The following is a 12,634-nucleotide window of genomic DNA, read 5'->3' as shown; positions in this document are numbered from 1 at the left end:
ATTGGCTATTCTATTGCTGCTTCTCATTCAGAGCCATGCTCGGTAGGATGTAGATGTCGAGTCTCGTCGGTCGGGCGGCGGCCGACGCTTTCTCTGTGTACAGTAAATTTGGATTGCACGCGCGCACATTTTGACATTTGTGCGATACACATTTAACCTAGCATGGGGTCGCCCGTCCGAGAAAGCGGCGCGTTGTGTGTGCACAACGCGCCGTTTGTGTGTCACAAAATCCCGATTTGGTCAACACAATTTGCGATTTTAGAATTTCAGGAGTCGCCCAATTCGTCCGTGCATCGTCAAATTAAATATCGACATCAACTGCACATCGATAGATCAAGGAATTTGATCCCTTCAATTCTATCAAAATACATGCTACGACGGTCGCTTTTTGGCGCGCAACCACAGGACTCTCTCCCTCTTCTCCCCGTCCAACATATTCGCCGTCGCATTCCTTTCACACCACACCCAGATCACACACATCTTCTCAACCTCTTTCCCTCTGCAAGCTTACTACTTCGTCTTCCCGCCGCGCGATGGCTCCAAGTTACGTCCCCAATCAGGGCCTCTCTGGCCTCTTAAAAGAGGGTACCAAACAAGTATCCGGCCTCGATGATGCCGTCCTGCGCAACATCGATGCGTGCCGTCAGCTTTCTGCGCTCGTCCGATCTTCGCTTGGACCCAACGGCATGAACAAGATGATTGTCAACCATCTTAACAAGCTCTTCGTCACTTCTGACGCCGCCACAATTGTTCGCGAGCTCGAAGTCGTTCATCCGGCTGCGAAGCTCATTGTCATGGCAAGCGAGGCACAAGAGAGAGAAGTGGGCGACGGGACTGGATTCGTCGTCGCCTTCGCGGGTGAGCTATTAGACCAGGCGGAGAATCTCCTCAGGATGGGGCTCAATACGGCAGAGGTCGTCCAGGGTACGCTTGCACTTGTATGGTTTGTGAGAAGCACACTTACTGTTCCTGTTCGCCAATAGTCTTTGGTTTGTTATCTAACATTCAAATTGTATCACTCGTTTACTGCTCTTCCGCGATTCATCGTAGGCTACGAGCGTGCTGGCCAAGAAGCGCTAGGAATTTTGCAAGAACTTGCCGTCCACAAAGTGTCGGACATCCGTGACATCAAGTCTGTCTCGAAAGCCTTGACGTCTTGCATAGCTTCAAAGCAATATGGCTTGGAGGGCACTCTCGCTCCTCTCATCGCTAAGGCATGCATCTCAGTCATGCCAGCCAACGCGAACATGTTCAGCGTGGAAAATATCAGGGTCGCAAAAATGCTGGGCGGCTCCATCACCAATTCCACAGTCGTCCAAGGCGCTGTCTTACTACGAGGGTCAGAGGGGACAATAAAGAGGGTGAGCGATGCCCGTGTTGCTGTGTATACCTGTGATTTTGAGGCGTCACAGTCGGAGACAAAAGGCACAGTTTTGCTTAAGTCAGCCGAAGAGTTTACAAATTATACGAAGTCAGAAGAATCCATGCTGGAATCTAAGATCAAGGCCATTTCGGAAGCAGGCGTTTCTGTCATTGCTGCACCGAAGTTTGGCGAAGTCGCTATGCATTTCCTTGAAAAGTATAAGATCATGGCGATCAAATGCATGTCCAAGTTTGACCTGCGCCGCGTCGCTCGAACGACAAAAGCTATTGCACTCGCTAAAATGCAAACACCAACTACTGATGAGATTGGACGTGGCGACCTTGTACAGGTCGAGGAAATTGGGTCAACAAAGTGCACGGTGTTCCGACAGGAGAAAGAAGGGTCGCGTCTTGCTACCATTTTACTTCGCGCGTCCACTCAAAATCTCCTCGATGACATCGACAGAGCAATTGATGACGCTGTGAATGTCTTTAAGGGCATGACAAAAGATCCGCGATTTGTTGCAGGAGCAGGAGCGTGCGAGCTTGAGCTCTCAAGAAGGCTTCAGAAATTTGCCGAAACGAGGCCAGGGCTTGACCAATACTGCATTTCAAAGTATGCAGAGGCCCTCGAGGTTATCCCGCGAGTATTAGCTGAAACTTCTGGTTTAGATGCTACAAACATGATCAGTACACTCGTCGCCGCTCACGCGGCAGGCAAGGCGACGGCCGGTCTTGATGTCGAAGAGGGCGCTGTAATGGATTCAGTTGAGGCGTCCGTCTTTGACCAGCTTATTGTCAAACATTGGGGTATAAAGCTGGCGACCGATGCAGTGGCCACCATTCTACGAGTTGACCAGATCATCATGGCCAAGACGGCTGGAGGTCCAAAGCCACGAGACATGCAAGCCGGCGATGCGAATGACGAGGCTCCGTAAATTAAGGGGATGCGTACTTACTAAATTGCAGGTTGTCGTACAGCTAACACCATCAATTTTTGAAAGCGCATGTACATCTGACTATCACGTAAATAGAATATATCATTCCAGAGTTCCTTGGGACTGAGAAAAGCTGAAATTGGGCAGAACAATGTTTTACTTTTCACGTTCCTTGGAGAACGATATCTGATGCAAGACATGCATCTGTATGAAAAGAATAACAACTTCCACTAGTTAAGTGTCTATCGACCGTTGTCCTCATCTGAAGTCGCGTTTCGACATACTTTTTTCATGACTTGCGCTTTCCCGACAAGAAGGAGAAAGATGCCCTCGCTACCTTACTTGACTTCTAATATGTGGAAAGAAAGGGATAAATAAGAACTTCATGTTCTTCCCGACTTTTTTGGAAATGGTTGGAAAAGAAGCATCTTTAAACGACCTTAAACCGCTTGTAAAGAGGCTTCGAAACCAAAAGCGCCAGTCCAAAAAAGCAACTGGGTATTTAATCTGCAATACATTCTTAGTCTTTCAATGTCCCCAAAACTTCCAGTGTTCTGCAAGATGTTATTGCAGAGGACAGGTACGGTAAGAAAGCGGTGTCCAAAAATGACTTCTGAATTTCAATTAATAACGTTGTCCGTAAAATAAGGCGTTTTCAACATCGAAACTTATACGTCTCTTTTTGTGCGTTTGTACTTCAACCAAGCGATCCATTACTACTTTCGAATATCATTCTCGTCTCTGAACACTCTGAAAAATGAGAATTTGGTGTGCTTTCTGCCGAAAATATAAATGGTTTAGGAGAACTCGGCAGCTCTCCAATTTTTGACATAAAAGAAAGCTATTGATCGACTAATTGGGACACATCTGGAGAAACAACTTTCGGAGAGTGGGCGTTTCCGGTCTGCCCGACTTCGCAACTCATCTGTGGAACGCACAGAAGACAGAACTGTTGCAAGCAGTTGTAGCTATCTTAATTTTTAAGTTGAAATGTGACGTCATTTCAGACATGACACTCTTGTCATCTTGACAATCTAGACTATGTGCATTCCTTCACTGCAGTGCCATTCAGTGATAAGTCATTTCTTGGGAGAATCACAAGCGAGTCGGCGCACACTGCTGGGGAAGACGTCCTTTGATGGCATTAAAATTAGCCGCTAAAACAAGGCTATCTTACAGATCTTTGTCGCAACCATCCTGCCGCGCTCATCCGTCTCTTGCTGCTCGTTCAAACAAAAGCAACAACCCGGACGCGGTTAGCTGTCCTGGCGGGTAGTTTGTGCCCTTGACATACAAGGCAGGTTCAGTATGCATCATGTCATCCAACATGACATTGTCGGCGAAGGGAAACCTCGCGTCGTGCGCTGTGACCAACCCATCGCACGAGTAGCCCGTATGTTGAGCGATCACTTGAGCTGCTGGTGCCATAGTCGCTACACCAGCCGCAGTTGCCGCGCTCCGAATCTTGAGGACATCAAATGAAGCCCTGCTTGCGAATGCGACCATTGGAACGGATCGAAGATAGTCGAGACTTTCCTCGTGCACTGCATGCATTCCGTCAGTGGACCGAGTTGCAAATGGAGGACAATCGGAAGACTCCACAGCGGCGTCCGAGTCTCTGTCTGAATGGGACGATTCAGTTCCTGTATCAAGGGGTTTCCGATAGATTCCCAAAGACCGAAAGCGCGAACTATATCCCATGTCGGCAAAGGCTGCTTCATCGCCGCGCGCCAACTTTTCAATCGCCCCCGCGATGGTGTGCGCCGCAATCCTGCTTTTCGAAACGAAGTCTACGAGATATGTTCCCCCGAAAGGCGCCTGAAAGGACAAGATTCCATGCAAGAACGGCACAACGTCTGGAAACCTTTTCACTACTTCCGCTGCATCAACGCCTCCCTTCGAATGACCGATTAAAATCACTGACTTTGGTTTCGGTTTACATTTCATGATCGCCTCGTGAATATCGCGTGCATTTCTCTGGATGCTCCCTTCCGTGTGAATTGGCACTTCCTCCACATTGCGAAACCCTAGTTTCTCCTTGAGATAGCGAATGTTCTTCTCAAAGTATGTGGGATAGTGCTGCGTGAAAAGCCCGCCTACCAACAAATACCGATACGTGGAAGCTTTTGGAAAGCGGCTGTGAATCAAGCCAGGGAGCTTGTCTGTGCGGGAGAATATTTCCAGGAAGCGGTTGGTAACATCTGTAGATGTCGCCAAGGGCTTCCAATGGGTGTATTCGATGCGGAGCGACAACGTGACCCTCCCATACTCCAAACCATTCAAGCGCAGTCGAAAAACATGGGTCTTGCATTGCTTTTGACATGTGCAGTTCAAGTCCGCTAGCTTCGGAATCCTGATATGATGCTCCTGAAAGAGCCCGAGCGGAGCTGGCAGCGGGGCCGCATTGTCCACAAGCTTGATATACATCATGCGCGGTGCGATACCGTGCATGACGGCGAATCGGAACGAGCCAAAATGGACGTGGCGCTTCAGATCCTGGGCCGCGCTCTCGGCAGTTAGTTGCTTGGTGGGGGCTTCCTTTTCAGACTTTGTGGCAAGTTGATCAGCCTCTCCTTCTCCATCTTCTCTTTCTTTTTCTTCTTTTTCTTCTTCGTCCTCGTCCTCGTCCTCGTCGTCACTATCATCTTCCTCTCCCTCCTCCACAGATGGGGCCAACTCACAGTCTGAGCCGACGTATGCGCTTTCCACAAGCTCGCTTGTGCTCTGCAAAAACGCGGTAATCCCCGTCGATTGCTCGGGCCCTTCGAGGTCCCCTTCTCCACCTTCCCCTCCTTCACCTTGTCCATGTTCCTCTTTTCGCAATAGCACCTCTTCCCATCTATCATTCGCCCCATTCGTTTCAGGCTTCTCAGGCGCGACCTTTCCCTTCTCCTCCTCCGACGGCGGCTCAGACTGCGCCCCAATCTTAGCCGCGTGGGCTTCCGCAGTAACTTTATCCCGCCCAAGGGTATTCGCATACGACCCCGCCGCTGCAAAGAGATGGTGCAACTTGTCGGCGGCGAGATTGTTCCCCCCATTACGCGCGCCAGTAATCTTCCCCAGTACCCTCTCCGACTTTCCTGTGACCATAATGACGGCCGCGCCGACCTTGTGGCTCTCAGCGGCCTTGCGCACGACATCGTGGGCTGCAGAAGCGGCGCGGGCAACGGGTCGCGGGGCGTCGTCGTCCTCCCTGCCCTCCCTCGCGACACGCTTCCTCCACGCCTTTGCCGAATCCTGGGTCTCGACGCCCCACAGGAGCTGATCACCGATTTGCAGGGTGACGGAGGCCTCCTTCGCGCCGACGGGGACGTCCAAGGCTTCGACGGACACGCGCATTTCGCCCTCTCGGAACAGCATGCCGACCTCCTTCGACACGGTGCGCAGCTCCCCCGCGGCGGGGCGCGGGAAGGACTTGCGGCGATGCATGGGGGCGGGCGGGGCGCGGGGGCAGTCGGACCAGCGGTGTGCGCAGTAGGACGGGCGGGTGAGGACGACGTAGAGCTCGGCGCCTGTGTCGGATAGCGGGAACCAGCCCTCGACGTGGGCGGCGTCGAGCGAGATGCGGGCCGTGCCGATGCGGGCGTCGGCGCTGGCGGCGTCGCGCACGACGAAGACGGCGTCGACCGGGCCGCACGCGTGCGGGAGGGCGGCGGTGTGCGTGAAGGAGCGGAAGACGGGGTCGGTGGTGCGGGCTTGCGCGGCGGAGGAGAGCGCGGGGACTCCGCCGGGCGTGAGGTGGAGCTCGAGGTACGGCAACGGCGGGAGCAGGAGGAGCTGGCGCGGGAGCCAGCGCGCGCGGATGGCGGTCAGGGTGGCGACGTCGCAGGCCATGGAGGAAGGGGCGGAGAGGAGGAGAGCGGGAGGGCGGCATGGGGAGGCACTTTGACTCTGCACTTTGATTGGGGAGCGGACGGCACCTGTAACACTACTGTACCTGTATGAATGCCGCAGCGCCACCGCCGCGCCCGCGACTGATCTTGGAATTTTACGATCTTGGAATTTTACGGAGAGTTCCTCCTCAATAGTGCAGTTGTGAGTAGTGCAGTGCAAACCGTCAATAGTGCATTGCAGGTCAAAAACCGCTTGTCCCACCACTTTTGACACGTGTATGCATCTCAGAAAAGTGTGGTAAAAGGGAGTGTCATGAGAGCCATACGTGCACACGTAGCACACGCATGACAGCGCAATTAGATCATCTTTATCCAACAAAAAACAAAAATTCACCGCCATCTCACTGATCCCTCCCATTCCCTTATAAGGTAGAGACCAGTGTTGGGCGGGCATGCTTGACCCTTGACCCCTTGCCCCGCGGGCACACGATAGGCATCAGTAAACGGAGGCATCGATCTTGCACCACAGGGAGTGCCCCCTGGCCAGGAGACAGGAGGAGAGGGATGTGCACGGTATCTGTAGTAGTGATAAAGTTTTTTTTATCCAACAAAAAGCAAAGCAAAAGCAAAGCGTGCATTGTTGTTGCAAGCGTATGGCGCTCAGCCATACGCGATGCTACTTGTACCATGTAAGATACATGCGGTTTATTATGACGGTGTCCAACAAGGGTGACGACCGGCGGCGCTGGCTATGTAAGGTTACTGTATCCAGATGGGGCTTAGCTGACAGAGTGCGCTTCATGAGAATTCTAGGTTTGGCAGAAAAACACCGGTGACAAAACAGACTGTTGCACCGTGATCAGTTTGTCACGGTGGGTATGTATGCTGCATTTTTTCTGGATAAACGGGAATGAAAGGCTATTTCTCCCCATCAAATTTTATTGGTTGCAAGAAGTGGAATGTATTACTCTGTTCCAGGATGGGGTGATCATGCATTCCACTATCACTGTAATGTGTCCCTTTCCACAATTTATTTTCCCGAAACTGTTTGTATTTCTTACGAAGTCCTGGCTTTTCACACAAAAATGTCTGCAACTTGTGGAGAAAGTTAGACAGGTGTCCCAGCGAAACTTGCGAAACTATTGGAATTCGTACTAATTCTTCACATAGCCATCCTTTCCGGGGCGTTCGATCCCGATCCAGACGAGGCCCTATAAAATCCCATTGATGAGTTGCACCGCGCTTTTCTATCTAGCCGCCGAGACAGATCTAGGGATTGCATCCAGTGCTTCAAATCCCAGGATCTCACCCCGGTGACAAGAATCGCATTTCTCTCATCTTCGTTGGCGGCTTTCTCAAGCCCTGACACTAATACTCCTAGGAGTATTAGTGAGATAGGACTATGTTTCTGTGTATCAACACGGGGATCCCGGGCACCGAGTACAGAAGCTGCACCGGAATGCATGTACAGGTACATTATTTTTCTATTCATTGAGCATGTCCACAGTGATCCCAAAATATGCTAAGTTGTTGTTCCCTATTGCTCTCCCCAGCGAATTCACGCCCTCCATTCTCTTATATTATTCTTAACAATGTTACGCAACACTGATCCTTCAGTTTGAAGTTTTGAAAATCGCTTTATGCCTCATCATTACGCCCCCTTCATCGCCCTTTTATTTCCATATCTGCACTGCTCCTGTGATTTCGGTACGATGACACCAATCGTCAAAGACATTCAACAGTTCTATCTGTTTCTGACGACTTTCTATGCATCATTCCTCTCCGCATACTTTTCAATGTCAGGGCCGGAGGAAGGTAGTTCTTCGCGTTCCGATCGTTCTAACACCGAAGCACAGTTAGTTTCTGTTCCAGTCGTTCTCCCTCGAGATATATGTCGCCCAGTTGTGCGACGAGATGGCCGTGGTCGTTTCTCAATTCGATCTTCGCAGTCCCGGCAGAGAGTACAGCGAGCCCAACAGCAAAGAGATTACATTCGTCAAAGAGAAATTTTGAAGAAGCGACTTTATGAGGATTATCTGCACGCATTTTGTGTCCGAGGTAACAGCAGCGATCATATCTCCACTTCAAGGTCAACAGGACCGCTCGTTGAAATATTTGAACGTCTCTTAAAAAAGCCATATCGCCTCGGAAGAACTGAGCGATGCATGAAAATGCGCTCTTTCTACATGGAAGGGGGACACTTGCGTCACAATAACATTTCTAGTCACGACCAAGGTCTTCTTACACCTCCATATCCGACCCTTGCAAAGAGATCGAAGAAATACAGTGGCTGCCGCCTGCCCTCTGCCACTAAACGTATGACTGAGATGGCGGATGTCAGTGAGTGGATCAAATCTGCGTGGTCTGTGAACGCTCTTACAACAAATACTGAAATGGAGGCATACGAAATTGTAGTATAATCACCCCCAACGACGAGGGGGGTGAGTACTGACAGTTCGGAAAGACCCTGATCGGCGGGAAGACAGAAGCACGGCCCACCCACGGTACCGAGCACGGGCTCGAGGTAGCGGTGGTAGAGCGGGATCGGGGAGGACGCGCGCACGCGCGAGCGGTTCTACGCCTCGACGCCCCGGAGCGGTACTGGGTGACGATCCAGTACCGACGGGCGGAGGCGGAGCCGGTCGTGGGCGTGCTACGCGCGTCCTCAACCCGCGCGCGGTGCTACTTCTAGGTAAAACGGACGGAAGTACCTAAAAGTAAGCGGGCGGACCAAGGTGGAGGATCCTTGACAAGTCCGTGCTTGTCGTCCTCCACCGCCGGCGGTCCGCTCATATTTAATGTACATCGTAGTCTATCATAACTCTACAGTAGTGCCGGTCTACCGACACTGTAGCGCTGTCAGCCGGCGGGGCTGACAGTCCACGTGTAGTACGCGTCCCGTACACGTGGAGGACACGTGTGTGCGCGCATGGCTGTAAGGCTCGTTGCCTTACTGTCCCTGATCCAATCCTAATCTAATTTGCGTTTGGGGTTATACCACAGAAATATGCAAGAGTATTATGGAGACCTACAATCCTGTGGTCAGGGCCACAAATAGGTCAACGTCGGAGAGTCATTCAAGATCTTCTGAACCTGAAACAGAGACGCCACGGGGCGACTTATGTGCGAACTGTAGCATTTCGCTTTCGGACCGCTCCAGAGCCATCCGTGCAGAACCCAGTCGCTCACCTCAAGAGGTCAATGATGAGCAACGTGAAGTTGAGCATACTTCCCTTCCAAATAACAGCACGGATGCTGCTGCCAGAATTGTGGATCCGAACGACGCTTCAGAAACTGAAGCTGCTCACGCAGAGTCTGGGCACGGATCGGAGCATGACTATACTCAAAAAAGAAAACTGGAACGAATGATTGAACTGGCCCTCAACGATGATAACTTCTTGATAGTGTGCTCTCTATTTGACGAGCAGCCGGATATTGAATTCGGGATGTATTCTGGAGTTTACTTAGACCAGTGCCGTCGTGAAAAAATTACAGCCACCGCTTTCATGAAGGAAGTGTCACTTACTCTCACTGGAAGAAATTCGGTATTGTCAACAGAAGAGAGCATGAGGAACGCGAACAGAGATTGCGGTCGACCATGCATACTTTTGAAGCAATTCGGGCTGTCCATGGCAAGAAATCGTATCAAGAGATGCGCTGGAACTTTCCTTGAGACAGATATCCTTAGCAGTCTACTTTCCCGTTCGCAAATCTTGCTCTTTCCATTTCCGTTCTCTTCGAAGCCCGGTATCCTTCCCAAATCGGTCCATTTCACTCACATAACCACAAGTACCTGCCAGAAAAAAGCGAGTCTTATTGCTTTTAATTGTATCGCAGCACTTGCGTCTTTAGACATGACGATTGTCGCGTCTACCAGGAAGCATCACATGCAACGAATTTTTCGAGTGGTCGATTGCCGCTAGCTATTGCAATCGAGCAAACGAATGTTACCAAGAGGCAGACGACTGCTATTGGTGGTGCGGTGGGCGGGGGGGATTTTCCCCTATCCTTCTCTGGTGGCTTGTTTTCAAGGGAGAGCATGCTCCAAACGTTTCCTCCGCAGTTGCTTTTGCGCTTCCGGGTAGTAGATAGTTTCTCACTGTTGATCGGGAACGTGTACCATATTCCTCTTTCGGGGCGAGAATTGAAGACCTAGAAAATGTGTTCAAGAGTAGAGTGGTCTAGATTTGCCCGACACCGGAATCATTGGTCCTAGAACACAAGGAAGATCAAACCTCAAAGCGCCCATGACCAAACGAGATTCGATTTCGTCCTTACGTTCCACAGCGATGGATAGATCCTGAAGGACCTTTCTCGATGAGACTTTGGCACCTTGACCCGAAAAGCCCCCAAAAGACGCTCTCTTTTAGTCCCTGTTCATACTTTGTGTCACTCAGAAAAATTAATTCATGTCTTTTGGCTCAGTTCCAGACGTCGAAGAAAACTAAGCCTTGTGGAAGGGTAAGAGAAATCAGAAAAGGGGGCGAAGACCATATGTGTCGAATATATCGCTCCCTTGCTGTAGTGTATCGGCTAAGCGGTCGAGTTGTTGTCGTAGAACTAAGAGCTGATCAAGAGCGACGCATTGAGCAAAAAGAAGCGGAAAAAGAACTTCAGTTAGTTGTGGCATTGGTACCAGCAGATCAAGTCAAAAGAATGATAACACTGCGGCGCATTCCGAGCTTCTCCAAAGAGCGACGTCCGCCGATTACGGGAAGAGATGCTTACAAGACCGCGTAAATTTGTGCTCATGGGCCATGACCGAGCATGCCCACTGTGCATGCGCGGATCGGATTTAATTACTTGCGGGGAACCCCGACGGAGCGGTAGCCCACTCCGTCTTTTGGCAGGGCTGGCTTCCATCTTCACTCATATGAAATCATACGAGTAAAGATGGTAACCAGCTCAAGACATGATGCCCGCCACAACTGAGCGGTGTACATTGCGCTGATGATCAATATTTATAGCTCATAGTTGACATCACGAATGAAACTTAGTCGCCTTCGGGAGTGCGCGACCTCTTAAACCTCGCCCTTTTTCTTTCGCTTGATGTTAACCGATCAGAAATTGACTCGATCAACTGCAAGAGCTCGCACAAACGAGAGTTGGACAGTACTGAACAAAGATAGAGTCCGTAGATGCATGTTGACATGCATTATCGCTAACATTTGACATCAAATGTTAGCGATAATCGCAGAACATGGATCCAAGCGACGGAGGTGCACAGATGCTCGAAATAGTTGATGTACCTTGCCCATATATAAATTCAATTGCTCTCTCAGAGCGCCAATGTAAAAGCATCCCCACCGGTAGAATCAAATACCCAAACAACCAAAATTTGATGATTTGATGTCGATTGAAATCCCCACCGGTGCAACCAAATCATCAAATTTTTGGTGTCGATCTAAAAATCGGAACCAAATATCAAGAATTTGGTTCGGATAGTCTTTGTTTGATTACCCTTGACAATCCAGTTGTGCACGTTCTATTGGTCGACCGAAACGGCATCCCACCAAAATGTGCATCGATGCAGTATTTGCCTCGAGATTACCAGTGTCTCCCGCCGATCCAGAATGCCCACTACGGCGTGCATGCTCTTCCCCCTTCCATCCCTCCAGAACGTCGACGTCCCCGCCATCCCTGATGCTCTTCCCCCTTCCATCCCTCCAGAACGTCGACGGCCCCGCCATCCCTGATGCTCTTCCCCCTTCCATCCCTCCAGAACGTCGACGGCCCCGCCATCCGTGAGAGCGTCCTTCCCCGCCCGGCTCTTACACAACAACAACACTTCCTCGACCAACCAGGCGCGAATCTCGGCCATCTCCTCCCGTCCCACAAAGTTTGACCTCCCCAAGCACATTGCGACCGCCGCCGTACCCCCACCAACACATCATGGCACTCGTCCGCCATCGCGCAGTTCCGCACCCAGCTCGCCCCCGCCAGCCTCTTCTCTGCCTCCCCCGCCTCCAGCAATCTCAGCAACCTCGTCAACAGCTGTCTCTCCGCCTGCCTTCCCTCGACCAACAGGACGTCCCTCCCCTCCTAGCTTGCGCACGCATTCGACAGCCGCAGCACATTCGGAATACTCGGTACCCTCTCCACGAGCACGAGTAGCGTGCCCCTCTCTCGAAACCCGTCCGCGCCCTCCGCTTCGTCCACGCCCGGCGCGAAGCGCGTCAGGTTGGACAGCAGCGCCGCGTGCAGCGCGACGACGTCCGCGTCCAGGACCACCTGCGCTGCGAGCCGCACCGCGTCCGCGTGCTTCAGAGCCGCCGGCTCCTCGTCCTCCGACAGGTTCACAAGCGCAGACAGTGCTAGAGCAGTGCGATTCGCTGCTCAGCAGCAGCAGCAGCCGCAGGAGAACGTCGCTCGCGGCTGTCGAGCCAATCATCCGCCGCAGCACCGCTGCCGCCGGCGCGTATGTTCTCTCCGGGATCGCGCTGCTCGCGGTCGCGTGGGGAGCGCGTGCTGTCCGTGAGCAGAGAGGACAGCGCCGGCAGT

At 51.7% G+C, this 12,634-nt stretch overlaps 3 protein-coding genes; 2 read left to right on the top strand and 1 right to left on the bottom strand.

Moving 5' to 3' along the window:
* Window positions 1-451: 451 nt before the first annotated feature.
* CHC_T00007622001 (hypothetical protein) lies at window positions 452-2,449 on the top strand. XM_005711851.1 is given in 4 exon segments: window positions 452-533; window positions 534-924; window positions 1,051-2,300; window positions 2,301-2,449. 2 exon segments carry the CDS (start codon window positions 534-536, stop codon window positions 2,298-2,300), a joined length of 1,641 nt encoding a protein of 546 aa, XP_005711908.1. The 5' UTR covers window positions 452-533; the 3' UTR covers window positions 2,301-2,449.
* A 795-nt stretch (window positions 2,450-3,244) lies between these two features.
* Window positions 3,245-5,390, bottom strand: CHC_T00007621001 (hypothetical protein). XM_005711850.1 is given in 2 exon segments: window positions 3,245-3,506; window positions 3,507-5,390. 1 exon segment carries the CDS (start codon window positions 5,388-5,390, stop codon window positions 3,507-3,509), a length of 1,884 nt encoding a protein of 627 aa, XP_005711907.1. The 3' UTR covers window positions 3,245-3,506.
* A 6,635-nt stretch (window positions 5,391-12,025) lies between these two features.
* CHC_T00007620001 (hypothetical protein) lies at window positions 12,026-12,247 on the top strand. Its single transcript, XM_005711849.1, has one exon. The coding sequence runs from the start codon at window positions 12,026-12,028 to the stop codon at window positions 12,245-12,247; it is 222 nt and encodes a 73-aa protein (XP_005711906.1).
* The last annotated feature ends 387 nt before the right edge of the window (window positions 12,248-12,634 follow it).

Source organism: Chondrus crispus, genomic scaffold, assembly GCF_000350225.1.
Source record: "Chondrus crispus Stackhouse genomic scaffold, scaffold_8, whole genome shotgun sequence".
NCBI lineage: Eukaryota > Rhodophyta > Florideophyceae > Gigartinales > Gigartinaceae > Chondrus > Chondrus crispus.
Note: the sequence above shows the minus strand (reverse complement) of the source record. Positions and strands in the feature narration are given on the sequence as shown.

Coding starts and splice junctions, on each gene's coding strand:
- CHC_T00007622001 (XM_005711851.1), top strand. CDS start 534: ATGGCTCCAAGTTACGTCCCCAATCAGGGCCTCTCTGGCCTCTTAAAA. Junction 925..1,050: donor TACGGCAGAGGTCGTCCAGG/GTACGCTTGCAC, acceptor GATTCATCGTAG/GCTACGAGCGTGCTGGCCAA.
- CHC_T00007621001 (XM_005711850.1), bottom strand. CDS start 5,390: ATGGTCACAGGAAAGTCGGAGAGGGTACTGGGGAAGATTACTGGCGCG.
- CHC_T00007620001 (XM_005711849.1), top strand. CDS start 12,026: ATGGCACTCGTCCGCCATCGCGCAGTTCCGCACCCAGCTCGCCCCCGC.